General features: G+C 40.7%; 2 protein-coding genes across 4 annotated transcripts; both read right to left on the bottom strand.

The window, feature by feature from the left end:
• Positions 1-1,466: 1,466 nt before the first annotated feature.
• On the bottom strand, positions 1,467-12,923 carry relb (v-rel avian reticuloendotheliosis viral oncogene homolog B). Of its 3 annotated transcripts, none has more exons than XM_035154535.1 (11): positions 12,643-12,923; positions 12,374-12,394; positions 10,358-10,539; positions 7,031-7,333; positions 5,968-6,134; positions 5,744-5,835; positions 5,498-5,629; positions 5,270-5,374; positions 4,419-4,634; positions 4,199-4,270; positions 1,467-4,006 (listed from the first exon to the last, which is right to left on the bottom strand). In XM_035154535.1, exons 1-11 carry the CDS (start codon positions 12,674-12,676, stop codon positions 3,591-3,593), a joined length of 1,740 nt encoding a protein of 579 aa, XP_035010426.1. In that variant the 5' UTR covers positions 12,677-12,923; the 3' UTR covers positions 1,467-3,590. The 3 variants fall into 3 exon arrangements, with proteins under 3 accessions (XP_035010426.1, XP_035010427.1, XP_047195548.1); XM_035154536.1 differs by having other exon boundaries at positions 1,467-4,003; XM_047339592.1 differs by lacking the exons at positions 10,358-10,539; positions 12,374-12,394; positions 12,643-12,923 and adding an exon at positions 8,515-9,354.
• A 1,472-nt stretch (positions 12,924-14,395) lies between these two features.
• Positions 14,396-25,659, bottom strand: clptm1 (CLPTM1 regulator of GABA type A receptor forward trafficking). The gene is made up of 14 exons (XM_035154817.2): positions 25,524-25,659; positions 21,464-21,594; positions 20,557-20,680; positions 20,234-20,392; positions 19,935-20,052; positions 19,757-19,842; positions 19,128-19,248; positions 18,706-18,950; positions 18,377-18,470; positions 18,094-18,284; positions 17,698-17,793; positions 17,378-17,513; positions 16,699-16,866; positions 14,396-15,845 (listed from the first exon to the last, which is right to left on the bottom strand). Exons 1-14 carry the CDS (start codon positions 25,572-25,574, stop codon positions 15,430-15,432), a joined length of 2,136 nt encoding a protein of 711 aa, XP_035010708.1. The 5' UTR covers positions 25,575-25,659; the 3' UTR covers positions 14,396-15,429.
• Between the last annotated feature and the right edge of the window lie 1,696 nt (positions 25,660-27,355).

Here is a 27,355-nt window from a genome sequence, read left to right as displayed (position 1 = left end):
GAATCAGAAAGAGGTGACATCACGGCTGCAGCTACTTCTGACCCGACCTCCCACACACCTCTTCTTTCCCATCCATGTTTATCGTCTTCACTCATGTAAGTATTTGTTTTGATTGGTGCGTCCTGATTTATCCCCTTTCAAATCAAACTGTGGTCAAATATAGTTTTTATGATTTAATACATTTAATTTAATTAATAATTAATGATTTATTAACACAGTGACACAAACACACACTTGAGGAGTCTTGAATTATTAGCCCATGTCAGTTTTTAGCAAAGATGATAAGCATGTGTTAAACATGATAGTGTGGACATGTTCAAACAAGCAGGCTGTAATGGTACCACTTCACAGGAAATAGTGTGTGTGCGTGTGTGTGTGTGTGTGTGTATTTAAAGCTCAAGGGCCTTGGACAGCAGCCCAGTCGGACTTTCCCACTAATAATATGAGCCATCTGGGTTAAAGTCAATCAACAGAGCGGGCGGAAGCAGAAAAGGTAACACCTGTTCTGTTCAACACTCCCAATATGAAGTACATGAAGTCACCAGGCACACAGACTGAGAACAATCAAATATAATTACCCTTCTACTACGTCACCATTGTTGTGATGCACATCTACCTTTGTTTGCTCAGTCATAATTAGAACATGTAACAAGCACTTGAGGACTAGTCAGTGGATTTTCCCCTTCATTAATCTGTAATTACACATAGTTTATTAATTATAGTTTGTATTTATAACTGTGGTGGCCTGTACTGTTTTTCCTGTTTTTAGCACACCTACATCACCTTATCTACCTGATAATGTTTGAGTACATCCTCCCCCACTGATTATTCATCTGAATTAATAATGAAAGATCAAATAAATGTATTTTAGTTAAAAGTATGTACTTGCTTTAATCTGCTCAAAATTTGCGTATTTGAAAGAAGGCGAAGGAAACATGAGCCATTTTAAAATTAACGTTCGTAAAATAGTGATGCTCATTTTCCAATATGTCTCAATCTGTAAAATGTTACAATGCTAAGGTCAGCTTTACAAATTTCCCAAAACATTTGGCATCAACAAAGAATGGGTGATTCAGCAGAGACCACACAATGAAAAGGAGAAATGAGAACTTTTTTTCTTTCAGACTGGATTAGTGTCAAATGTGACAGGAACTATTTTGAGAATAAAAATCCATCAAGTTAAAAAGCTGCGACCGAACAGACCAAGGTTTCCAATAACCATAAACAAAGGGCACTTCTCATCCCGAGCGTTTCTCCGGTGACGCTGTTGACATTTAAATGTTAAAGCGACAAAACCTCCTTCTTCACGTTGTTGTTGCCATGATTCATTGTTTTCACAAGTGAACGTGCAGGTTAGGAATGTGTGTGGGCGTTCAGAGGAAGACAGGTCACATTCAAGAGCGTCCAAAATAACATCATCACAAGAGCAGTCGTCAGTTTCGGGGGAAGTAATGACATGACAGAAATAACACGTTAACATTTAATTTTTTCTTTGAGATATTTACAATGAAGTGCTACAGCGAGAGAGGGTGGAGTTGGACACGAGACAAGGTGCGAGTGAAAATTTGAAATAGACTGCAGAGTAAGATGAAACAGCACAGACAGAACTATGAAAACAAGGACAGGTTTCTAGTGTTTCTTAAGAGGATTAAATGTTTAAAAACACAAGAATATTGTGAAGAACTTCAGACTTGTGTTGTTAGAAAAAGTACTTGTTCACAATCAGTCTTTTTCCTTTTGAGCAGCACAACTTTCAACTCATTTTCCAAATCTGTAAAACAATTGTTACTGAACAGTCAAATACGAGACTCTGGACTAGTCTCGTTATTGTTAATCTAATTCCCTTCTCTGTGTAATTAAAAAAGGCATAGAGTCAAGCCATGTAGCCAGTCACATTTACCTTTAGCCTCAGCGTATACCCTCAAGTTCGGCCTGTATCGTTCATTACAAGGCCAAAACACTTGATGACGCTAAGGTACACAACTGAAGTTATGTCCCTAACATCTGCTGGTAGTTGGTAACTTTATTTGTGCAGAAGACCTTCAAACATACAAGGGACATTCACCATCTTGACCTATATTCTACAAACTGTTGTATATTGTGGATTTTGCCTCAGCGTGAATATATTTATATATATATATATATATATATATAAATGCACGTTTGTTTTCTGTTTGTTTTCTTTTTAACTTCCACCTGCCGTGGACTGTAGATGAAAATACGTTTTTAACTCTGGTACATATGAACCATTGTGCTCATGTCAATTAACTGTCCCTTTCAAATAAATACAAGTTAAAAAAAAAAAAGTTAAGGAAAAATAAAAACCTTTCAAACATCTGGAAAGTTGTCGGCGTTGTGTTCGGTTAAAGGAAACTGATCTCACCAAATATAACACAACAGTTTTTTTAAGAGGGACGTTTGTTAGTTCTCTTTTTCAGCTCCACTCGTACTGTGAGAATCTCATACTTCAATGGTAGCAGCATTTATGGACAAATATTCAAAAATGTTAAGCTGCTCCTGATCATTAAAGCCTTGACCAGCGAGGCTCTCAGGGAACGATAAAGATGGAGGGATAGGGGGACATTGAGTTGAAACTAAATTACACTACAGACACATAACAGTGTTACGCAGCTGCAGCAAGTGAGGCATTGTGCTCCATCTTGGATTTGGACCACATGAACTTTTCTGGCTCTAAATCTCAGGCTGTTTATGACGATGGACAACTTGACGTCTTGATCACCATTTGGTGGCTGGCTGCTGTAGAGTCATAAACCCCGCCTCCTCCATAGTTAGTGGATGGGACATCTAAAAAGCCAAAGTGCACGTACATTTTAATCAAAAATTGTTTCTGTCATTTTAGGTAGCTGCTGACCCTGTTGTCTTAGCTAACAGCTGTTGCGCGGTTGAATTCTGCATTTCGCAATGATAAAGTGCTTACATCTGTGGGAGACTAGCTATTATTCGACAATTTGCGATAGTTCCTGTTTACAGTGGCACGTGCATGCCCAGTATACATTAGTGGTCAAGTGATATGCGTTCTAAGCCGTGTTAGTATGGAAAGGGATTTAAACTAATCCGAAGCCAAACGCTAGTGTGGGCGGAAATAAATTTAGTTTGAAAAACGGGCGCAGTCTGAAACCATAGTAATTTAGTTGTAGTCTGACTTTTGACTTGGGATGTTGTTACTGCAGCTCAATTCCCCAATCACTACTGAGCAAGATGGCACTATTCGTATATGGGATATTTCGGCTTAATTTCTGGATAGTGGGATGAAGTGGAGATGTGTCATCCATCTTTATTTACAGTCTATTCTCTAAATCACGAAAGGTTAAAGAAATAGGTTTTCCTTTTGAGAAGTGCATTTAACTTAATTTCTTGCAGAGTTACGTCTTCATTAGAGAGCTTTATAGGTGCTGATTTGAACAGAGCATGGCTAGCGTTTTCACATTGCCTTCACTTTATGCTAAGCTAAGCTAACTGTGTACCTCTACACTTGGCAGGAAAGAGAATCAGCCCATTTGCCCAAAAAGAACTATTCCTTTAAAAAAGGGCACAGAATACATTGATGATGATGCTACATGGTCCCCGCCTCATAGCGCCTCTTCTTTCTTCACCTGAACCTCGCTGGCGAGGCCGTCCTGTGGCTCTGACTGCAGACTCTGGTTCTCATTGACCAGCATGTTGAACTGCAGGTCACTGTACTGGGAAAAGTCCTGAGTGTACGAGCCAATGTTCTGGTTAAAGTTCACCTCCATGTTGGTAAATGTGGAGCTGCCGTCAGGCTCCATCTCAAAGTCAAACATATCCCATAATGCAGGCATTTCTAGCAACTGACTAAGCAAGGCCGCCTCATCTGTGCGGTTGTTTGAGTCCTGGGGCGCGTTATAACATGCCGCCCCGACAGCAGAGGCTGCAGGCTGGCCGGCACAAGGCCACTTGTCTGGAGGCATCGTGGTGTGAGGCTGCGTGAAGTGGAAGGGCTGCTCTGCTGCAGGTGCACACTCTGCTGCAGGAGAAGAAACAGATTGTGTTACAGAGAAAATAAATACCTGTGAGAAATACAAGCAACTGGCAGTTATGAGGTAGAGACACATGATTCTTGTTATTTGAATCTTGATATTATTTAAATCTTCTGCTCAAAAAAGGTTTATTTAACCACCTTTCTGAATTAAATTTCAGAAGACAAGAAAGAACTCACCTGTTAAACACGTCTTCTCTCTGAAACTGATGTCTGACTTTATTCTGCACTTCCTCTTCACCTCATATGGATCTGAAATGGAAAAACGGTTTGGAGACTTAAATTAACTGCTGCATCTAATTCATAACATTTACATTAAAACCTTATAGGCGACACAGCGAGTTAGAGTGTAGAACAATCCCAAAGAACAGACACGTCAGTGTTTTTACCCCTGACTGACCTGGGTTGTGTGGCAGGTACGTGAAGGTCACTGACTCGCTCTCCATCTGGTCTGAGATGCGACGCAGTGAGACGCTGACCTCCACCTCCTCCGTGAGGTTCTGGTCCTGGTACGGTGGCGTCTTGAACACGATAGCGATCTGCCGGTGCACATCTGTCTGGGCGAACTCCCCATTCGCCTTCCACGAACCGCGCCGGAATATGATCTCAATGTCATCTGTGGATCAGTGACCACGCGTAAAGTCACATTCATTTCATCATCACCAGGGTTGACGCGAGGAATATATCATTTTTCAGGTTATAAATATTTTATTTTATTTTCCAGTAAAACTACAATGACCGCCCTGTGGTTGTATGCCTCCATCATCCAGTGCAGTTAAAGTCTACATACATTTTCCAGACTCATTATAAAGGTCACGTGACCTTTGATCTTTGACTCTAAAATCAAATCAATAAATCTTTGAATCCAAAGTGACAACTGGTCAAAACTTTGATGAGTTTTTCCGTGAGTCATCAGTTTGATCCAAATTTGAAGAAATGATCTCATGGTGTCCTTTAAGAAATTGTGTTGACAAGAATGGGACGTATGGACAGATGGACGGATGGACAACCCAAAAACATAACGTCACCAGCGCGGCAGCACAAAAAGCCATTTAATTCTTTTAAATTATATTTTATAAGATTATATAATCTATTCTGTCATAGTCAGTATTTTTACTACTTATGTGATTTTGTATGTAATCTGAGCATATTTTGACTGACAGATTAATACTAATGATCCAGGCCTCTGACATCACCTTCTGTTTCCCAGAACAGATAGAGGACACAAATAAAAATAAAACTTCCTCTCACCTTTCTGCACTTTGTCACACAACATGTAGATCTCAGTCTTTCCCGAGCAGGAGCCTCTGTTCTGGTTCAAACAGGTGATCTTCAGCTGGGATGTAGTCGTGGCCTCTGTGAAACGAAAAATTAAAAAATCATAAAACATGCAACAATGCCTAGGATTCACGGGATCTGTTTTGGCTCCGCTGGTTAAACTGTGGTGAATAAGTGTTTGTGTGTCTGGCGATGTCTCACTCTTGTCATAGATTGTAGTGGACACCACAGGGTTGAGACTGTCCTTCCTGCCGTCCTCCCACTCGAGCTCACACTGGAAACACAGACGCACGGCGTTCATGTCCAGGTCTTCAATGCCCTTCGTGTCACCAGCTGAGGGAGGAGAAGACGCAAAAGATAGATACGATGAGTCACAAGGAATTTTATCACTGAGTCAAAAAAAGAAACTGTTTGTGGTCTGAGACTTCAGTGAAAAATCCCACTCACTTTGAAAGGGGTCGATATTTTGGCTTCTTCTTTTCTGAAGTGAAGAGTCAAGTTCTCTCCTCCTCACACACTGGATACCAAGGTTGGCAAAGCTGCGTCATTAAATTTAAACACATTGTGTCAGGACTTTTTATCTGCTGCGATTTAGGGCGAAGAGACACGATGTAAAGAGAAAAACGGATTTAACACTCTGGGAGAAATATATACATGAGATGGATGTTCACCTGTGTCGCCGGCTGCTCTTAGGGTTCAACGAGACCTCACAGATCCCTGAACCAATCGGGCAGTCTTTACCCACAAGGCAGTGGGGGTGAGGCCGATGAGGGAGGTCTTTGGTCACCAAGGAAACGGTGACTGTGACCCTCTTTATGTATTCAACGGGACCCTGGATCTGAAAGAGTGAACAAGACAGGAAAATAAAAGAGAGAAAGTATAAAGAAATGTGGTTCGGACAAATCTTTTTATATGATATTCAGGTTTCTCGCAATATTGAAGAAAGAGATACAAAAAATCGTTAATCAATCTTACGATTATGTCCTTAATTAATTTTGTCTATAATATTACAAAAGGTTGTGGGGAAAAAAAATTTCAGTTACAACAGTTTGAAACCCAAAGATACTTCATTTACTGTCACTTTTGGCAGAGAAGAGCAGAAATTTGCACAATTTGTCAATTTTTCAAAGCCCTTTCTATTCTTTGTAATATTAAGTGTGTGTATTTGTGCAGATTAAATGCTCTCACACTTTTTAGGTTCCCCTCTTTTTCTCCTGTGTGTTATCACTGACCCGTTTGGAAACATTTCCCTGTGTATCCTGTAGATAATAACTGCTTCTTGGGATTCTTTTAAATAAAATGGAAAAATGCAAAGGGAAAAAATTAAAGCTGCCACATAACCCTAAATTTTCATCTCAAAAATGTGAATTTCAAATTCAGAAATTTCAGCCGTTAAAACCCCCACACAATGTCTAAGGAGTTAAATGTGTAGGGGGGGTTTGTTAGTGTAATGGAAGAGTATAAACTGCCAGTCGTTGGCCACATTTCAGGTGGGATTTATGGGGACTTTCTAATTCACTACATCAACCCACATCCCTTCAGCTCCACCCAGCTCCACCCAGCTCCACTGTCTGCACAGTGGAGCAGCAGGGGGGTATAAGTGTACACACCAAACAAAATCCACTGTGGGTGAAACCTGCCGCTCTCTCAGCACTGGTGAATCCCCTTCAGGGTCAAAAACCAAAACCAAATTTAACGTAGCATAAAGAGAGATGAACTCGATGGTGACTGTACCTCAATCGCAGGCTGAGTCTTGTTGGTGTCGGTGCTGGACACCCCCAGGATGCTGCCGGCGGAGCGTCCTTCACACTCGTACCGAAACCTCATGCCTCTGTCCTTGGGCTCCTCCACCACCACCAGCCTGGGCTTCTCCAGGATCCGGTCCAGCATGTCGGTGTCGTCCCGGTTCTTAGAGGAAACGCCTTGACATTGGCGAGGGGAGCTGGCCGAAGAGGTGACGGCCCGGGAGGGAGGAGCTGACGCCATCACACTGGGATTGTTCAGCCGCAGCAGGGACTGAGGGAAGGTGCAGATCGGCTGAGGAAACAAAAACAACAACACAACTTTATTCACACTGAGCACAAACAGATGAAGATCAAATAATATTCAATCAGACAACAGATAAAACTCAATAAAAGTTTAAGACCAAGAACAGACACAATTAAGAAGAGAGACATTCACCACAGAGATACTGAGCTCTTCAATTCTTCCAGAAATATCATCAGTTTGATTAAGAACAGGTGACGTTTATGTACGATGTACAAGTTGTTTAGAGCTAAAACAATGAATCGATTAATCAACAGAAAAATTGTTGGCAACTATTTTGGTAATAGATTTATTATTTCAGTAATTTTTAAAGAAAAAAAAATATATGCAGGTTTCAGCCTCTAATGAAGTAATATTTCCTGCTTTTCTTTTTCTTTAACTTAATATAGGTTTGGGTTTGGGATTATTTGGACTTTTGATTTCCTTTTTCCTAATATCAGTATCAGCATCGTCCCCAAAAATCCGTATCTGTCTGAATGAAGTTCAACCAAAGTGACATCAGTCCTGTTAACATCTCTTTGAGGCCCAAAGAGATAAATAATCCAATATTTTATCAACTTTTTTCTTTACTTTCCCATTAATCATCTCACAACTCTGGACAATTTGTCCAGTGACCCTTCGGAGGGGCCCGGGCCATATGCTGGAAACCACTGAACTACCAAACTACATATGAAGTAGTTGAAACCAGCCACAACGGTAAAATGGTGCATATATAAGTTGGAGTCGATAACACCATTGCTGATAATCTGATATACTGAGTACCTCCTACAGGCTTCCCCACAGAAATAGAAAACTTACAAACAGAGAAAACGGATCAGTCACAGAAAGGTTTTTAAACAGAGAAGCAGATGTCTGTCGTCCATCGTATCAGATCAGAGTGTAGGAGAAGCTTTCTGCAGTGAAGCAGCACAACTGAGCTTTCCCTTCATACATGTGCTTTGTATCTGAGCGTAGCATAAACCATGTGCTCTTTGGCCTTTCCGTTACACCGCAGACTTTTTTATATCCCCACACAAACTTTTACTTTCTCTCTCTGCAAATTCTCTGCACCACTAGTCACATATTCCTGTCCTGTAGAGCGTCTAGAGGCCTGAAAGTAAAACAAACTAAATCACACACACCAAAGTTTTCATCTGTTCTAGCATCGGTTTAACAAAAGATGAAGATCAAACCTGCAGGGAACAAAGACGAATAGAAGCTGACTCCTCTCACACTCGTGCAGCAGGGAAACCAGGCCGGGGGCTCATTAAAGCGTCGCTGCAGAGATCTGGATGATGCCTCTGCATGAGATCATGTTTCACTGTTTCCTGTCAGGCCACAGATGTATATGCTGCTTTGTTAGCGTGATAATCGGGACATACCTGTTCTCCTTAAAAACACGGAAGCTAAACAAAAGCCTGGCAAACTGACCCAGCGAACAGGAAATAGGGAGAGAGAACCTGACGTACATCGACCAATAGGAGGAGGAGAGCGGTGCGAAGAATGCGACCTCTAACCCCCAGTGGGTTTGGCGAGTATACAGGGAGGACGGCAAACTGAAAGTAGGAGTCAGATTACAGTTGTTCCATGTCGTCCCAGCCACTCCTGCTCGTTCTTCTTCGCCCTCAGCCTCCTCCCACAGACCAGCATGCTGGGGAGGCGTGGCAGCTTCTCACAGGCCACAGTGACTAAGAACTTTGTCACAAACTGTTCCCCAAAATGTATCAGTCACACACGTACTAATCGTTTGCTAGTAAAGAGTTAATTTCTGGTGGGCTACGTTACATGTGTTTGTTTATGTGTGTGAAGGCTACAGTTACAGCTACTCATCAGATTACAACACCTCTGACCTCCCTCATGTCTGGAAACCACGTGCTTTACAGTCAGAGCCTGAGCTGCCTGAAAACGGCTCTGCACAACAACAACAGAGCCAACCATCTGTAGGCTGCACATGCGCCACGACGCAGTTCAATCTTTTAAATCTTTCTGAAAACCTCTTTACAAAACCAGAAAAACAGGAATCCAAACAGAAGCTTCCTCTGAGCGTAATATGATTATGTTTTTAGCAGCAACTTTAAGAGCAATATACAAGAATATAACTGACTTAAACACTGATATATGAACATTGAAAACTGCACAGATCAATTGATAGAGATGTTCCCATACCATTTTTTCCCTTCCTGATACCTGGACTTGCATATAAGCCGTTACCGAATACAGATGACAGCTAGCATTGCTGTGTGGCCTATTGCTAGTGATGTAATTTGCCACAGTCACCCCTCGTAACAGAGGTCTTGCTGACGGGACATGTCGCTGTTTTAGTTGTGGGACTTTCCAGCGTGAAATATTATCAAACTGCTGACAGTTTAGTTAGCTCTGCCTAACGCTATGCTACCAGAAATAACCCTTTAAAGACATGGCATCAGATTGGCACATAGACTTGTGGACTCGCCCCATGCCCGACCTGGCATTGGAGAAAATACCGGAATCAAGTTTTTAAAATGACCTCTATAATTCATTCTTGAGCCAAAAGCTAAATTAAGCAACACTTTAACAGTTAATGTAATGTCCACTAAGTTTAAAACAATTACAATTAGAATGCAGTTTAATATCTTTAACATAATCGGTGACAACTAACAGGGAGGAAAAGGTCCAAAATTATTTACGACCTGGACAAGAAGCATAAATGGATGAATGAATGATTACAGATTTCTCAAGGTCGTGGGTCTGGAAAACTAATTTGTTCCAACCAGTTATTTGCTCAAAATATAAAGTACTTTCCATGACCTGCAGACTCTGTATTGAACTGTGTCTTGTGTTTTAACCACACTGGACAACTCCTGTCTTCTTTAAACACACCGCCCACACCTGAATGAAACCTCCCTGTTGGGTGTAGCAAAAGCCAACAATCAGGAAACCACCAACTGAGGTTGGAACCAGACGAGCCCAGACACAACAACACAAATGACAAAACTGGTGTAAACACACCGCCACTGTTCAGAACGCAGCCAAGCATGACAGTGTGAACCCACTTACCGGGTGTGAAGTGCCTCTGGCCACCAGCACCGGCTGTGACGCCAGCGAGGAGCTCTGTCGGTGCATCCTGAGGTGCTGGCTGCGCGGCACCTGGGGGGGGAGGTCGGCAGGAGGGGCACAAGGTCGAGGGAGGCCGACAGCTGACTGCTCACCGTCCTGTGTGATGATTTCCTCAATGAGCTCTATTGGAAAATAAATATTGTTGATGAATGAATAGAATCTCAGATGGGAAATCAAACAAGGTATATTCACAATGACTGAGAACAGTGTTATTCAAATACAGATTTTATGACTGATGATAAAAAATTATTTCAAACACTTGTCATGTAACCCCAGCAAACTTTGTCTACATAAAACAAATCTATGTTATTATATAAGTTTGGCTAAACATCTAGATATATAACGACAGGTAATCCATTATTTCTTCATAGTTTCCTGAAGAATTCCTAGAAGGAACCATGTTGGTTCTAATGTTTTTTTTAATCAAATCATATGGTTCTTTTCAGCAAACTTTTCAGGAGACCATTTGGAAATAAACTAGGATTCATGGAGTGGTAAGATAAAGTGTAAAACCATCATAAGTAAGGATTTTTACAGGTGGATTAATGGAATCTCAATAACAAAGTCAAATTTTAGCTTTTTAAATCCCATTTGTTGAGCATTTTCTTGTTTAAACTATGGCCTGATACCGAAAAGTACCAATACTGCTCTGTTAAAAGAAGTGTTGCAAAATGCATTCAAAATGTTAAAGCGCTTGTCCTGAAGTTATAACTATTTAATTCTTGTAGTTTAGTGCATTGGTTCCCAGGCTTGGGGTCAGGCCCCACCAAAGGGTCACCAGTTAAATCAGAGGGGTCATCAAACAGTTAAAGTTCTTAAACAAATATATGTTCATTCATTTGGCGTTTTATCTAATCTTTCATGACGCTGTTACATTTTCTTAAGTTCTTAATACAAAGCCATTTCCTTCTGATATGTGTAGTAGACGTGTGAAGTGGCATAAAATGGAAACACTGTGATACAACTCCATTTACTCGAGCACTTAAAATGTCACGGTGTAAATCGAGTAGATGTACTTAGTGACTTTCCACCACTGTCGAGTCAACCAGAGAAAGTCAACAACAGTCTTGTTGCCATGGTTTCATGCATTTGAATTCACCATGCAGTCTAAATGGGGCCTGTTATTCAAGTGTGACCGACACTTCCTGCTGCAGTAGTCGTACAAAGTTATCACAACAGAAACCAGTAGTGTATTAAGCAATAAGCAAAACATAATTTATTCAATACATAATCACCAATAAGTTATATTTTAAGAACATGAGAGAAAAGTGGAGTATTTTCTGTTAATCTCATACTAACCATGAATGTAACCGAATATGTCCAAGTAGGGCTGGGCAATAAAACAATAAAGATTTCATAATGATTTTTATCGATAGCGATATAACAAAATGTTAATATTTGTTGCTTACACATTGTGTCAGCACAGTGAGGAGGAATAACACGTCATTGATCTACCTCATATTGATCTACCTCATAAAGTGTTTGTTGTTCTCGAGTAATTAACAAGAGTTTAAAAACCTTTTAAACTTAGAAGAAATAATAATGTGACCTCTGTCATAAAAATGTTCGATATCGGCTGATATGAAAATGTTAATCTTGAAATAATATTTTGGCTTTAATTTGAACCACAATCATAATAAACCACTACCTGAATCTGCAAACTTAGGTGATTGGGTTTCTGACATTGTATAGGTTCCCACTGAGGATCACCCAACAAATCAAACTGTAATGAATGGATAAGGTGATTTTAGCTTTAAATGCAAGAATGAAATGGTTTTTTGAAGCTACTGTGTTTTGTATTTTGTTGATTTGTGGTCTGAAGTTCTGCAGCTGTTGTGTTAGGAAGCAGAAACAGCGATGATGGTTCACTTCTCTCTCAGCAGGAGTCACCTCAGGTCACAGAGCTGCCTCACACATGAACGTAAAACGTGAACAAATACAAGAGTGTAAACTCACCGAAGTCTGACAGGCCTCGGTCTGCAGGACAAACACAGAAAACAAACTGTCAGTGAACACAACATGTGACTGTTGGAGCAGAGCGGAGCGGAGCAGGGGGCAGAGGGAGAGAAGGAGCCGGGGAGGGGAGCTCTGATCCCGGGGAATGGGTGTTGGCTTCTCCGCTCTGACACATCACATGCCTGAGGATGATGTCACCTCTCTCTCTCTCTCTCTCACACACACACACGCACACACACACACACACACACACGCACATGAACACTTACCAGAAGAACCAGTGAAGATGTCCATGTCTTTCATCGCATGTAATCGGTCCTTTAAAAAACATAAACTTTGCCGTCGTGTTCGTTGACTTTCTTCCCACAAATGGTCGCCTCTCTTCGGTTAAATCTTCTGCTCACGTCCCCTCTGCTCGGATACAGTCTCCTCAGAGGAGGCAGCAGCAGCTCTGGATGATGGCAGCAGCCTGTGACTCTGTGTTTAACCCACTTGAAAACACTGGATGATGAAGTCTGAACTTCACTGCAGTGTTTCCGCAGCAGGCCGGGCCGTGATTGGCCGGTTCAGGATGTGGAAATCCCCTCGACGTCATCACGTCAACTCTCTGACGGGAACCCCCCCGCCCCCCCGGTACCTGCTTGAAGCTTCACCAGGACACGTGGTGTTTTTAACTCATTTGAATATTCCACATTTGACTATCTAATAAACAAGACCCACAAAATGAAAATTATTTTCTAAACCAAACAACCATGTGTTCTGAATATGCAAATATATCTGCATCTATTTAAATAAGCACTGCATCCACAAACACCTACTGTGGCATCACGCCAGAGCCAGGTGTTTGTTCAGCGTCTTGATGTGATCATGTTTCTTCACTGAGAAAAAGTGTGAATTCCTGGTTTTATGATTAATTGCAGATCTGAGCCCGCACCAACAAACTTCCTGCACGATTTTGTAACTGCTGTTAGAAAACCTGGTTCCACACTTTTCCATGTTTGGGGAAGTTATGTGGTGCTGCAGTGCCCCCTGCTGTTCCCATGGAGAACAGACGATTTAAGGGAAATGGAAAGTAAAAGTTGAAGTGTTTCGAGGAAGCAGTTAAAATCCTCCTTGGCTACATCTAGGGGCGTGACACTACAGCTACATGCTTTGATTCAGCATTTTCTATTTTTATATAAGTCCTACTAAGGATGAGTCAAGTAATCAGGGGGTCCTTGTTCATATGTCACTGGTTTTCAAGTAGTGGATGATCTGTGTACAATACGACTATACATGGTAGGAAAATGAGAAATCTGCACCGCATCCCCCCCATCAAGCATCATTTGTGTAGGTGAGAGCAAACACTAACATTTGGCCTCACGTCCCTCAACCCTCAGGCCTCAAGCCCAACTCAATTAGTTTACTATAGAAATGTATATTACACACTATTAAATCATCTTTCTGAAAAGGGTTAAACGATTACAGACACATCTACTGTATTTAGTGTATTGTAGCAGCATTACTCCAAGTTATTCATCTTTCAACAGGTAATTAACCAAACTTCATGAATTCAGTGACCTATGATCAGCAGTTGAAACTAACAATCTTCAATCACAGGACAATAAATTAACTATTTGGTCCTCTATTTCTGAACAAGAATATGAAATATTTCCTTTTGTCAGCTCATTGAAAGAGAGATTGCATCTCATTTGTTATTCCTTTGTAAACTGAATCTCTGACTTTAGGACTTTCGTCCTAAAGTCATCACCCTTGAGGGAAGATGTGAAGGACACTTTTCATAATCTGTCATTTTCACCAGGGAAAATGTCAATTAGCTGCAGCCTTTGACTCGAGCTTTGACTGATGATTAAAGCCTAACCATATAATAAAGGTGCATGCTGCATAAGTGCCGAAACTGTATTTCCTCTCCACATCAATTAAAATCTGCATGAAAAATATAAGGTTTCATGCAAAAATACTGTTCTTGAACTCGAAAAGCAGGAAAAGTTAACAGTAAAAAAATCAACAAATCTTTGCATAGACATTTTAAATCACACTTAAATTTTACTATAAACATGAATGCTCAAAATTTAATATGAACCAACATCAAACCCTCTTTGTTTCAGGATTTTACAGAACTCAACAACAAGAGACACTGTAACTGTTCCAGCACACACACACACACCTGACTGTCTCCACCGTGTCTGTCCAGGTGATTTGGCTCAGAGCGTGAAACATGTGAAAATCAGGCATCCAGTCAAGGGGGAAAATTAAAAATTAAACTCGCAAATTAGGTATTGCTAGACAGTTTTGACATCTGTATTATTAACATGACAAGCTGAAATTCTGTACAGTTTGAGGACATACAAAAAAAGAAATGCTTCAGTGACTGAAAAACAAATTAAGTCATTGACAATATTAATATATTTATATTAATACCAACAAGGCTGTTATTTTTTGTGTTCAAGTTAAGAACATTAACCATTTGTTTAAAATTGAGGGTAGCAGTCACTGTCTTGTGGGTAGTGTCCTATAGGGTCGTCCGTCTCGTCTCCAGTCCCCTCCCATCTTCATCCACCATCGTGGCTCAGGACCTTTCCAGTTTTCCTCCAGCACTACTCACCAGTTTCCAGGCTTTGGAAACACGGTGCTCACATGGAATGAAAAGAAAAATTCACAAGGAATCGACACAAATAACAAAAGTTGCACTTGGCCTCTTTCTTCCCTGTATAAAAAAAAGAAAGGTTTAGCATAACCGCGACCCGTTCCCCTCCCAACCTCTACTCCAAGACACTGTTACCCTCTGAGAAATCAAACAGAATACAGTACAACACATTTTGTTTTACTTCACTTGAACCGCAAAACGAGAGGGCAGGGATGGAGCGGGAAACAGAAATAAGAATTTACCAAGTCTACACTGAAAATGATTCTCTGTGGATCCACACAGAAATCAGAGGGAACAGTTGAACTGCATCTTTTTTTGTAGCGGTGTCCATGACAGCTAAACGACAACTCCCTTCCCTGCCTTGTTTTCACAAGTCCTCTTCGCCCCGGCAGTGAGGGCGTGGTCTTGCTTAATCGTTCTTCTTCTCCCCCTCTGGTTTGTCTGTGAGGGCGGCCGCTGCGGGAGCATCGTCTGCTGCAGGATCGTCTTCTGCAGGATCGTCTTCTGCGGTATCATCATCTGCTTCAGGATCATCTACTGCGGGAGCATCGTCTGCTGTGGGATCATCTGCTTCAGAAGCACCTTCTACTGCGGGAGCATCGTCTGCTGCAGGATCGTCTGCTGGAGGAGCACCTTCGACTGCGGGAGCACCTTCTACTGCGGGAGCACCTTCTACTGCGGGAGCACCTTCTACTGCGGGAGCACCTTCTACTGTCGGTGTCTTGCTCGGGTCGTGGTCTACTCCGCTGGTGCCAAACTCGTTGACCCTGTTGGGATCAACCCGATAGATCCAGCGCTGGTAAAGGTAGACGAAGAACACCACATCTGCACGAGAGGACAGCGGAGTTAGTCAAATAATTAAATAACCATTTATTATCAATTCATTGTAAAAATCAGACTGCATACAAAGATGCACGACATGCCAGCTCCACAAAAGTGAAACCAAATCATCTTGATCACTACCTGGTGGCTGGTGGCAGTATAAGTAATACCTTTTACCTCCTCATGTTAGTAGAAGGGACATTGGCCAAACTAAAACGTCAAAGTACACGAAGAACAAATTTTTCAAAAGATGGTTTCTGTCATTTTAGGTAGTTCTTTTCGCAGTGATGTATATTCAAGTGTTCATATTTCCAATATGATTTAAATTCCACGATCTTTACTGCACAGACTCCAAATGATGTCAATGCGCAAGATGGCGGCAGCTATCCGGTATATTTTAGCTTCATTTTTGTACAAAAAGAGTCTATGTTAAAAATGTGTTCCCCAAACTTACAACATGTGAGCTTTCACATTATTAAACCAATAAGAAGTGCGGCCACTATTAATCTTCATTAAGCATATACTGAGATAATGACATACCAGTAAAAAGTGACAGACATCGCAGACTGATGGTGATTTGGACATTTGGTGTGAGACGACATACACAATGTATGAGTGACAAAGGTTCTACATTTCTTCTGAAGTCAGTGATCTCAAGTCAAAACTGAAAGACCATAAAGGAGAACCGTCCAAATCTTTAAGGATAAATTGTGTGCCTACTTTTACTCATCTTCAAACTACAAACTGAAAATGGTTTCTGAACATGGCCAAAGGAACTTTACAAAAAGCTTTTGGTTTCAATTGGTTGATTATACAACTTAAATGCACAACATCGTCTGGTTCAGAGAAGACGTACCGTCTCTGAGGCATCCTATCCTGTACATCATGGGCATCTTGATGACGAAGGCAAACAGGTCATCAATAAAGGTATTCAGAGCCTTGTAGGTGAGCATCCTCCATGGGAGGTGGGCCACAGACTTCATTTTGTAGTTGATGAATAGCTGCGGCGTCATTGTAATGAAACCTAAAAAAGAAACAGGGAAAGGAAGGAGGTGGTTTAGGTCACATGAAGACTTTTTACACCAGAGGCAGTAAATGAGACAGTAGGCAACATGGCTGAGAATCTAATAATACACAGCACACTGGCAAAGGCTGTTGGGAATAGTACGTAACCATGATGCAAGTATGAAAACAGAAGCTGTGTGTAAATTCAACACAATAATAATCAGCTGTACCTTACAAAACAGATTTACATAAACATGAACCAAACGTAAAAATCGGAAACACAGAGCAGATTTATTTTCTATATATAATGCCAGAAATATAAGAAGTTAAATAATCTATAAAAAACCTTTGTTCAGTTAACTGTTCTTCATTGACTTCACTTAATGTAATATGTTGTCTTGTGTTGCATTATGCATGCTATCTATCCATTAGAAAACCTGGATTGTAAGTCTATGTATTATTCTGTCTATGTAAAATGCTTCTATCTTATATTGAATATGTTATTAGTCGTGTATAAATGTGTCACTTACCAAAGGTTAACAAGAAGCCATACAGCATGCTGAGTACCCATGAGTACCAGCCTTTGTGCTCTACGTACAATAAACTGTAGACAGCATAGCAGCCAAACAGAGGGTAGAGCAGCCATGACAGGTACTTGAAGGCCATCTGTTCATTGAACAAGAGAAAAGGAATCATCATTCAACTTTTTGCTTCAACTGACCAATTAAAAAAATATTATTCATTGGTTTGCTTGTATAAGACATGCTTGAGGTGTCTCAAATTAAATATATTCTCTTCTAATCATATCCTGAAAACAGCGTCTTCTGAATGTGTTGAGTATTGAACTTACGTCGTCATAGATTTTGGTTGAAGACTTCACGTATGTTGACTTGTCATTGAATGCAATTCTTGGGATTAACCCCAAGATTTTGTTCTCTCTGTCCAGCTAAGCAAAGAAGAAAAGTGTGGTTACTTGAATGATGTTACAACAACAGGAAGAATAAAATGTAATGTACAGATATAACAGGGTAGCATTTGGATTGAAAACGGGGAACAAAGGACAGTTAGATTAACATATATAGCTTATTATCAATTCTTGTTTTTATTCAAACTTAACTTCATCTGAACACGTATTCTAATTAGTTCCCTCTTTGTTGATTTGGGAGATCACCAGTGAGACAAACCGACTTAAGGTGTTTTATTAAATAGGACAGAAGACAGGAGCTCAAGAGTTGTTCTGACTTACTTTGACGTCCATGACCTTGGTGATTTTCCACAGGTCAATGAGAAGACCGATGAAGACGCTGACCTGCACCACAAAGTTGGTTTCGTTGTCGAGTATGTACAGCAGCACTATCAGGGACTGAAACACTCCAAACACGATGGAGCGGACCGACAGACCTTCAAGAGACTGTCTGCTGTTCCAGAACTGGATATCTGAGGAGGAGATGGTGGTGAGGTGACGTTAGGGGGTTTGACAGACACTGTACAATTTATTCTGAATACAGACTGGTTTGTTGTGATCTTACCGTTCTTGAAGGCAAGAAACTCAAAGATGCTGTGCACAATGGAGACAACGATGGTGAGTCCCAGCAGGTATGGGTTGGTTTCCAAAAGGGCCACCTATACAAAGAGTTTTTCATCCCAAGTTATATGTAAGAAAGATTATCAGAAAGGTCACAGGTTTGACTGCAGCGATACCCACATGATCTAAATACCTAAATAAGAGTCATTATTATTGCTTGTCTACTTGACAGAACCTAAACACAAACCTGTATCAAAGAACCAACACATTTCTATCTCATTACATCTTCAACAGTTTGTCTCTATTTTCTCTCTGTGACCCTTGACTTCATACCTTCACAGAGTCCTGGTCTTCATCAGACTGCTCATAAGTGTCCTCAGGCAGGAAGTTCCATGGCGAGCGAGCGTTCTGGGCAGCGTACAGCTGCCAGCGCCACAAGGACAGTGGGCAGTAGTTGAGACGCAGCGGCAGCTTTGTCAGGGTCTCGTTGATGGAGTAGTAATCTTTCTGCAGGTTCCAGTAGTCATTGAAGTACACGATGGGGTAGTAGTCGCCACTGACTGCATCAAACTTCACATCTAGTGATAGACGGGGTAGAAAAGTGGAAATGTCAAAGACTGTTTAACACAGAACTTCAAGAAATCTATGTTCGATACAGAGAAGTTAAACGTCTGTTGCAGTTGAGACCTAAAAAAAACTGCAAACATTTCCAACATCTCGCAGTGATGACACAAAGGTCAGCGGGATGAACTTACGTTGGTCTAGAGGAGGTGGAACAGAGCCTTTGACCCAGGCTGTGTGGTCATCTACTATGTTGATGGTGAGGTTGGGATGCCAATGAGAAATAATCTCCACTGGACCGTGGCTCTCTGCTCGCTGTCAAACACATTTCAGAGTTTTCCTTTAGTTCCTGAAGAGCTTCGGTAGATACTTTTTCTAATATTTTAATTGATAACATAAATTTTGGTTCCTTTGGTTGCCATTTCAAGGATAAGTTACAATAGGCGTTTATGTAAGATGTATTTGGCACTCAATGTCAAGTGATAAAGTTTATTAAAAGATTAAAACTTTCACTCTTACAAACTTTCTTGTGCAGTAAATTTGCCAGCAATAAGAAGTCACTTCAATTCAATGTGTGCAAACAAAATCAGTGGGTATATTTAACATATCCGTATCAGCAAATTAAGATAAGGAAAAGTTATAACCTGATTGATACCGGATTTCTGATAAGGCTAAATATGTTGGTATTTAAAACCAATATAGCATACTATAATAACTTTTAAACATAAATAATTAAACATTGATTGGTAAAGATCCCTTGGATTTATTGGCTGATTTATCAGTCTAGATCTACAGTGCACCAAATAAAACAAAATATACCAACCTTGATAATTTCAGGATCTGCTTCTGTTTCTCCTGTTAGCAAATTCTTGGTCTTCATAAACTTTCTTCGTTTGAATTTATTCAGCACTGACAGAGTAAAAAAGTAAAAGGTTAACCCTCCGTACTGTTACTACAGCTTTTGTTTAAAATGTACATGTGTGTTTTGCACATGTGCTCACTTCGTGTTGAATGAACTGTTGCCAGTCTCCGATACTGTCCCTTGCGTTTGGGGTCTGGGTGGAATCCACTTTTAGTGAAGTAGACGTGAATGAAAAGGGAACCGTTGTGCTGAACAGCCTGCAAGCCAATGCCACACAAGGAAAAATATTCATTTCAAGTAAATGCACATACAAGATCTAATAAGTTCATTATCAACTTGTGTTTCCTGTCTAACGCCTGTTTCTTTTCACCATTTAACTACTGTCTGAACCCTCCCCCAACTCTCACATTGGACCTCCCCTCTATAAGTTATCCCCACCTCTGGGATGTCAATCTCCTCATAACGCTCGTAGCAGCCGTCCCCTTCCTCTCCCATGTTCCAGTCTCCATAGACCAGGTCCCTGTGGAACCAGAACAGGGAATCTGTGTTGTTGAAGTCAGAGAACACCTCCTCCTGGGACACATAAACATACAGGTCCTGCAGACACAGAGAGAAAATGTGTTTATGACATTACAGAAGCAGTGAGACGGTTACAATGACAGGGAAATATACTATTTGTTTGCTGTGTAGGTATTTAAGGGGCTGGGAATATGAGGAGTGTTTAAAGATGAAAAGCATAAATTAAATATATTTAATTATACCATGAGGGTTTCCTTGGGGAAGAGATTCCTGCTGGGTACTCTGGGTGCCCCAGCTGGCGTGTTGGGGTCAGGCGTGGACGGTCCTCGGCGGAACCAACTACTGATCGCCCATATTATGAAGATTCTGGAGAAACAAGAGGAAACACAACAAAGAAAAGAGTATTGAGTAACACAGGAATTTAACTGAGTGATAAGAGGGAAAAAAATATAAAAGAGCGCAAGAGGGAGGTGATGCACAAGATTAAAAATATAAGTTGTAAGTGCAATTTAAGGGCTAATCAGATTAAAATGTATCCAGTCCAACTGCATTCCACTCAGACTTGCAGGGAAAGGTCTCTTGCATCATAAATCATGGGACATCAGAGACATTGTGGCAGACACAAAACATATCACTGATGAATCATAAAATCTCCAGCTTCCATCCTACTTTTGTGCGTTTGTGGTTCTTTACTTCCCTCTTTTTGGAAAGTAGACATCACACTTGCATTTGAATAATGCATGTCAAAAAGTAATGTCTGTCTTCATCAGTGACCAGTTGGAGCTGCCATGATAACATTAGTTAATTTGCTGTTGCCAATAATACACTATTGTTTGGCAAATACTACTACCACTAATTGGGTTACGCGGCATTGTTGGCATAGACTGTTTTTTTTCTTTCTGTTGGGTCTCACGTACACTGGATAACCTTATTCAGTTGAGCTTCTTGAGTGTTTGGGGATGCTTTCACTGGGCTGCGCAACAATTTGCTGATAACACTAAGGGAAGGGGGAGGTATGGCGGACTTATTTAGCTCTGAGGTGACATCTAGTGTTGGTGAATGTTGTATGTTTAACCTTTAATACATCCATAGTATCAGAGTTAGGTTTTATCTTTGCTATCTCAGATCAAGACAAAAAGACACACTCACCTGAAGAGGACTCCTTTAATAACCTGCCAGGCATTTGGTGCTTGTTGCGGTGGCTGCTGAGGGTCCTGTGCATCTGCAGCTGTCTGCACAGTCTGGTCATCTGTTGCTGCAACAGTTCCATTGCTGCTCACCTAAAACCATAAATACACACCAACACATGATCAATGACCTAATGACCTCTGTCTTTAAGCAGTTTATAGAGACAATGTTTTATGCGCCATTTCCTGAAGAGGTAATAATGGCAAATAGCTTCGTTTTCAAAGCAAGAAATTTGCAATTGAACATATGATAGGAAAGGTTTAAAAATTAAATGACAAATGATTTCAGTTTTAACACTTAATTAAAAACATTTCTTTATCTTACATTTTTGTAAACAAGAATTCAAAAAAGTTACATGCATTAATCACTCTCTATTGCCAACTTGTGAAAAAAATTAGACCATGTCCAACTTTCTCAGTTGCCTATTAAAGCCTATAGATTGATTCATATGTAGAAGGTCTCAGGTTTTCTGGAAAGGATGGGATTTTATGCTCCCTCTTCCACTCCCCTACAGCACCAACAGTAAGCAGGACTAGTTAACGTTAGTTCAAACAACTGGTTCCCAGCACAAAACAAAACATCTCGTCTTTAGAACTGGTTACTTTATATTTCTTATGAGCATTATTTCCAAGCTAATGTTGCTTATCATTTATTTCTAATGGCCATCAGTTTAGGATTTATCGTTGTCTCAACCCACTGACAAATGCATTCAGTACCCACGTAATCAGATTTTTTTCTTGCATTGCCAGACCATAGTCCACACTTCATTTTTATTGCTGCGCCTCATCTATCCACATGAGGCCGGTCGCACAAGTTCAGTCTCGTGCACATCCAGTCACTGTTTTGGTCAATGTTTCCTCATGAGCAGCAGGATAGTGGCTGTAGTTCACTGAGCAGCCACTGGTGTCATTAATAAAAAAGGGTTTTCTGAAGGTTACATATATACAAACATATACCTTTGATATCTTTCTTATTTTTTTAGAATGCTGGTTTGACAAAGTAAGACATGAATATTAGTCTCAGATGTATTATTGACCAAATGATCAATCAATTAATCCAAAGATTCTCTCACTACAGCTTCTCAAATATTACTTCTTATTTATGTAATTGAAAATATAGTATATTTGGGTTTAAATTACGTTACATCCAGGGATTTTACTAGAGTTATATAGTATAAAATATATATAATGTAAAAAAATATTCAATAAATTAATTGTTGAAATGAAAGTACCTGTTCAAGTCCTCCAATTGTTACAAATTACAGGACATTGAAAAGAGGCCATTCTAACAAGATTTATCAAACTGGGAAAACAGGTACTGACTTAATTCACTTAATTAATTACCATGATGCCTTTGAAGATTCAAAATATTTAAATAAGTCTTCTAACAGTCCCCATTATATTTGCATAGTAAAGATCAATAAAAATCTCTGTTCTTCAACGTAATTTCACCCTTGAAAGGTTCAGGGTGTCCATGCATCCCCCACCCCTCCAGCAAGGCCAGACTCTATTCAAGTGACACAATAGACAAGCACATGCCAAGTCATGAGACTCGTTCACTATCTAAACATCTAATCTCCCCCGTTGACACCATCACAAATGAGAGGAGCAACTGGCCTCTAGAAACAAACAATACTTGAGGGTAAAAAATGCTTTCCGTTTGACAAGTCATTCTCCTTTAACAGGGTGCCAAGACAGCCTTGAATTGAGTAAGAGAGAAAACATGATTTCAAGGCCATGAAGTGGCTCAAAATGGGGCTTTTCATCCTCGCTGCCATGTCCTGTTGTGTTCAAATGGAAGCAGCTCTATCAGAGTCATGGATCTCTGACTCCTGAACCGATCAACATAATAACCATCACACAGAGAGATCACCAACACACTAAGTAGGTTATCTCCTGCAGCAGCTTAGGATAATAATTTACAATTTACAGACTCCCCAAGGATTAACAATTAACCACCTATTCAGGTTTCCGAGTAAATACTTCTCACTGGATTGTCGGTGTGTGTCTGAGAGGAGGAGGGTAAAAAGTTCAGGGAAGACAATGGTTCACAGAGAAATGGAGACTTCTGTAATGTCTATCATATCACAGTGACTATCTCCTATAAGTAAAAATCATTTAACGATACAAATGTTTTCACCACATTCAGAGGATGTGTAGTAAAAGTAAAATGCTAATTTTGTAGACATGGATAACAATGAATCCACCAAGTGTGTTGTGTTGAAACCAGTTCCACCTGCCCTGTCCTCATAGAGACCAACTGACTAACTGAAAAGAAGAGCAAACACCTTTGGTTATATATGTTATTAGACCCTTGAGTGTTTTCCCCTAAATTAATACCACAGAAATTTCTCTCAGCTGATTCCTCAGCAGTGGGTTTCAATATAACAACATAACTGCATCTTCCAAAACTAATAGTGCATTTATCCTGATAGAGCAAATTTAACATAAAGAGGCACCAAGTACATTATGCAGAGTTGCCCTAGTTTCTGCCACTTGTGTATTTTCATTACATTTTAATATCAGAGCCAGGCATCACTTTCGAGAGGAACCCAGTCCCCAGCAATGGATTAAAAAAACTATGTTAAACTGATCGTTTAAAAAAGGTATTTAGACTCTAACAGTCTGGATAAAAAAATAATTGGTTCCCTGAAGAATTAAAAAAGATTTGTAACCCGTTTCTGAACAGTATTTTTATCCAAACTGATTCCAAGAAACTGGAAATACAATGAAAACAGGGCTAGGTGTTTTTAACAGCCTTCTGGGCTTGAAGGGATTTATCATTGCCAACTTCTATTGATTAAATCAACGTTAAAAAAAACAGATTTGTAGATAGACAGTTAAATGTCACATTATTATTGCTTAAGAGTTTAAAGACAGATTACTGCTCCTGGGTGAAGGTTGTGGTTTTAAACTCGTCTTTACTCTTTGCGGGGCAGAGAATGACAAGCACTTAAAACATTTGACAAATCAGTGGTAGCTCGATTATGTGTAACACCTCCTCACTGAGCGTACACAGGAACATACCAATATATATTGGACTTCTTTTATACTGCTATTGATGAAAATTACATTGGGATAATTATTGTTCTATTGGCCATCTCTATTTGATGTTAATATGGTAGGCATAGACTAGGGCTAAATACTGTAGATTTAAAAGTGCAATACAAAGAAGCAAAAACCTGAGTTGTGTATATATAGAACCCTAAAAACAAATCAAAGTTCAATTATTAGTTAATTGACAATAGCATTGACCCCCAAACGTCAGCTCCTTGCTACACACATTAACATATGTTTCATCATGTCACTGTCCAGTATCACCACAGATGTCTGTTTGGCTAAAGACTTAAGACCCGGAGCAGGAAGAAACCAGAGGAGATGATTCACTCTGACCTCTGTTAACTTGTGATAAGCATCAGTCACTGTGGGAAATAATTGCTAGGCTGCTCGCTCCCCCCATGTTGCTACACCTGATCCTGGATGTTAACAGGAAGCCGATGGATAAACCCGTATTTCACTGTGGAGGTTTACAAAATGGACATTGAGCCAAACGTTAAATAAAGACACAAGATGAGCAGTAGTAGCGGTGGGGGAGAAGTGTGTGCGGGCTGCTGCTGGGGACTGGCCCGAGTTAACGAAGCCGAGCTGCGTCGCTCAGCTTCGGGCCTTGTGGAGGCTCTGACACCCCGCAGCAGTCAGCCGGCTCACACCGACACCCCTGGACCCGGTTCCCCGTCCCGTCGCCTCTACCTCGCCGTGTGTGCCCGGGTGAGACATCCCCGCCGACACCGCTCGGTCTCCGCACCGGGAACCCGCTAACGACCGGGCTTCCTCGGCTTGTCGTTTTAAAAACCAAGCGGCACTGACAACGTCACCGGGGCTCGTGTAATGTTCGGTAACGCGTTCAAACATAACCCGGTGCCGGACTCCCCGCTCGCACAAACCGACCGACCGGCCTCCTCCTCCCCCCTCCCCCGGGACGTGGAAGGTGAATGTGGTGAGAGGGCTGTCATTCATTTTACCTCGCCGTTGCTCACGGTGTCTTTCGCCGCGTCGCTCTCCTGCGTCGCCATCTTTCCCCCTTGTCTCTCTCTCGCGCACACGCCACACCACACTGCTGCCTGGGAAGCCGCGCGGAGTATCGCGAGAGGTCGGCGTGCACGTCATCAGCGTGACGTCTGTCATCTGGAGAGTAAAAGTAGAAGCGCACAGTAGAAACCATGTCTCCTCTCTGCAGCTGCCAGCGTCACAGTGATTCAGCTCAGTCCTCAGTAGGACATGTGTATTTTTTCTGTTAAAAAGATGCAAACTCTAGACTATGGAGCTTTATTTCAGAACAATATGCTTTCTGTTGAGTGCAACATTGACTGGAATAAAGGTTTGCTCCTCGCAAATAGGGTCAGAGAAGTGTGTTTGCCATCATTTAAGCTGATTCATAGATTTTATCCAGTGAAGATCAGGAGTGACATTGATGTAAACTGTTCTTTCTGTGAACTGTATCCGGAAACCTGCTCCCATCTGGTTCGGTCTTGCAGGTTTACGCACAAACAGTGGAAAGATGTTCATAATTTCATAACTGACAACATTTTCTCTGACTGTGTTTTACTGTAGAAATGTATCTATGGTATTTGGTTGCCATGATTACAGCGACAACAGGATTGCTTTTTTAAATCATAAATCTGATATTATTTCTTGCCAAGATCCCACATCCACAGCAACAAAAAAACAATTCTTTGTATTTATGGTAGAAATGGAACAGTACATTTCCCTCTCCGAAAACAAAAAGGCCACCTCTTCTTAATTATTTTTTCTCCTTTGTTGTTGTTTTCATTCATTTATTCACTATTTATTCTAACTAACTAACTAAAAACAAAGGACGTGTCGTGTCAGACACGTTGCTTAAATTCTACAACTCAATAGAATAAAACACCTTTACATGTAACCAGACTGCATCTTGTTTGTTTTATCTCACAGTTGAATCTTAAATCTAACCTAGGGATGCCTTAGTACGTGCAGCTGCATAATGACATTCATAACTTGCTGCTATAAAATATTATTTTAAAATCCTTAAGAGGGGCCACAAATATTGAACTACACTCTTGTTCATGGTGAACCCCTTTGTCTGCATGTCAAGTTTCAAGAGATTTTACTGCAGAAACTTCGAGAAAATTACAGGGAAAGTCAGCTCAATTTTCATTATAGCATTCATAACTTGCTCGGTAGTCTATAATCACTAGTATCCTATTTCCATTGGTGGAACACTGACTGAGGGACAAGCTGAAGGACCCCTCTACCAGGATGGACAGATGTGCAACAGACAGAAAGAGTGTTAATGGTTCATGTTACAACACACACACACACACACACACACACACACACACACACACACACACACACACACACACACACACACACACACACACACACACACACACACACACACACACACACACACACACACACACACACACACACACACACACACACACACACACACACACACACACACACAAGCTACTGTAGTGACGATTTTTATTATGCATTACCATTTGGCACATTGTAAACCAGCACCTTAAAGATGATCATAGCCTTTTTTTTAAAGGAAAACCGAACGACATTTGTGTAAATGAGGTATCAGCATTTCATTGAATATAAACAATAGGTTCTGGCTGTCAGCCAAATATACAACTTCTCCCTGAAGTCCAGCCGGTTACTTTGTTAAACCTTGTTGTGACCTTTATTTGAAATTCTGTTTGATTTCTGTAATTTGTCATATTTTTCTTGCAAAACTTTCTCGAGATCTTGTAAAAGTAAGTAATAATTGAACTACAGCTGGGCCAAAATACCAGTACAA

Source organism: Hippoglossus stenolepis, chromosome 4, assembly GCF_022539355.2.
Source record: "Hippoglossus stenolepis isolate QCI-W04-F060 chromosome 4, HSTE1.2, whole genome shotgun sequence".
Lineage (NCBI taxonomy): Eukaryota > Metazoa > Chordata > Actinopteri > Pleuronectiformes > Pleuronectidae > Hippoglossus > Hippoglossus stenolepis.
This window is presented reverse-complemented; position numbering and strand designations above follow the sequence as displayed.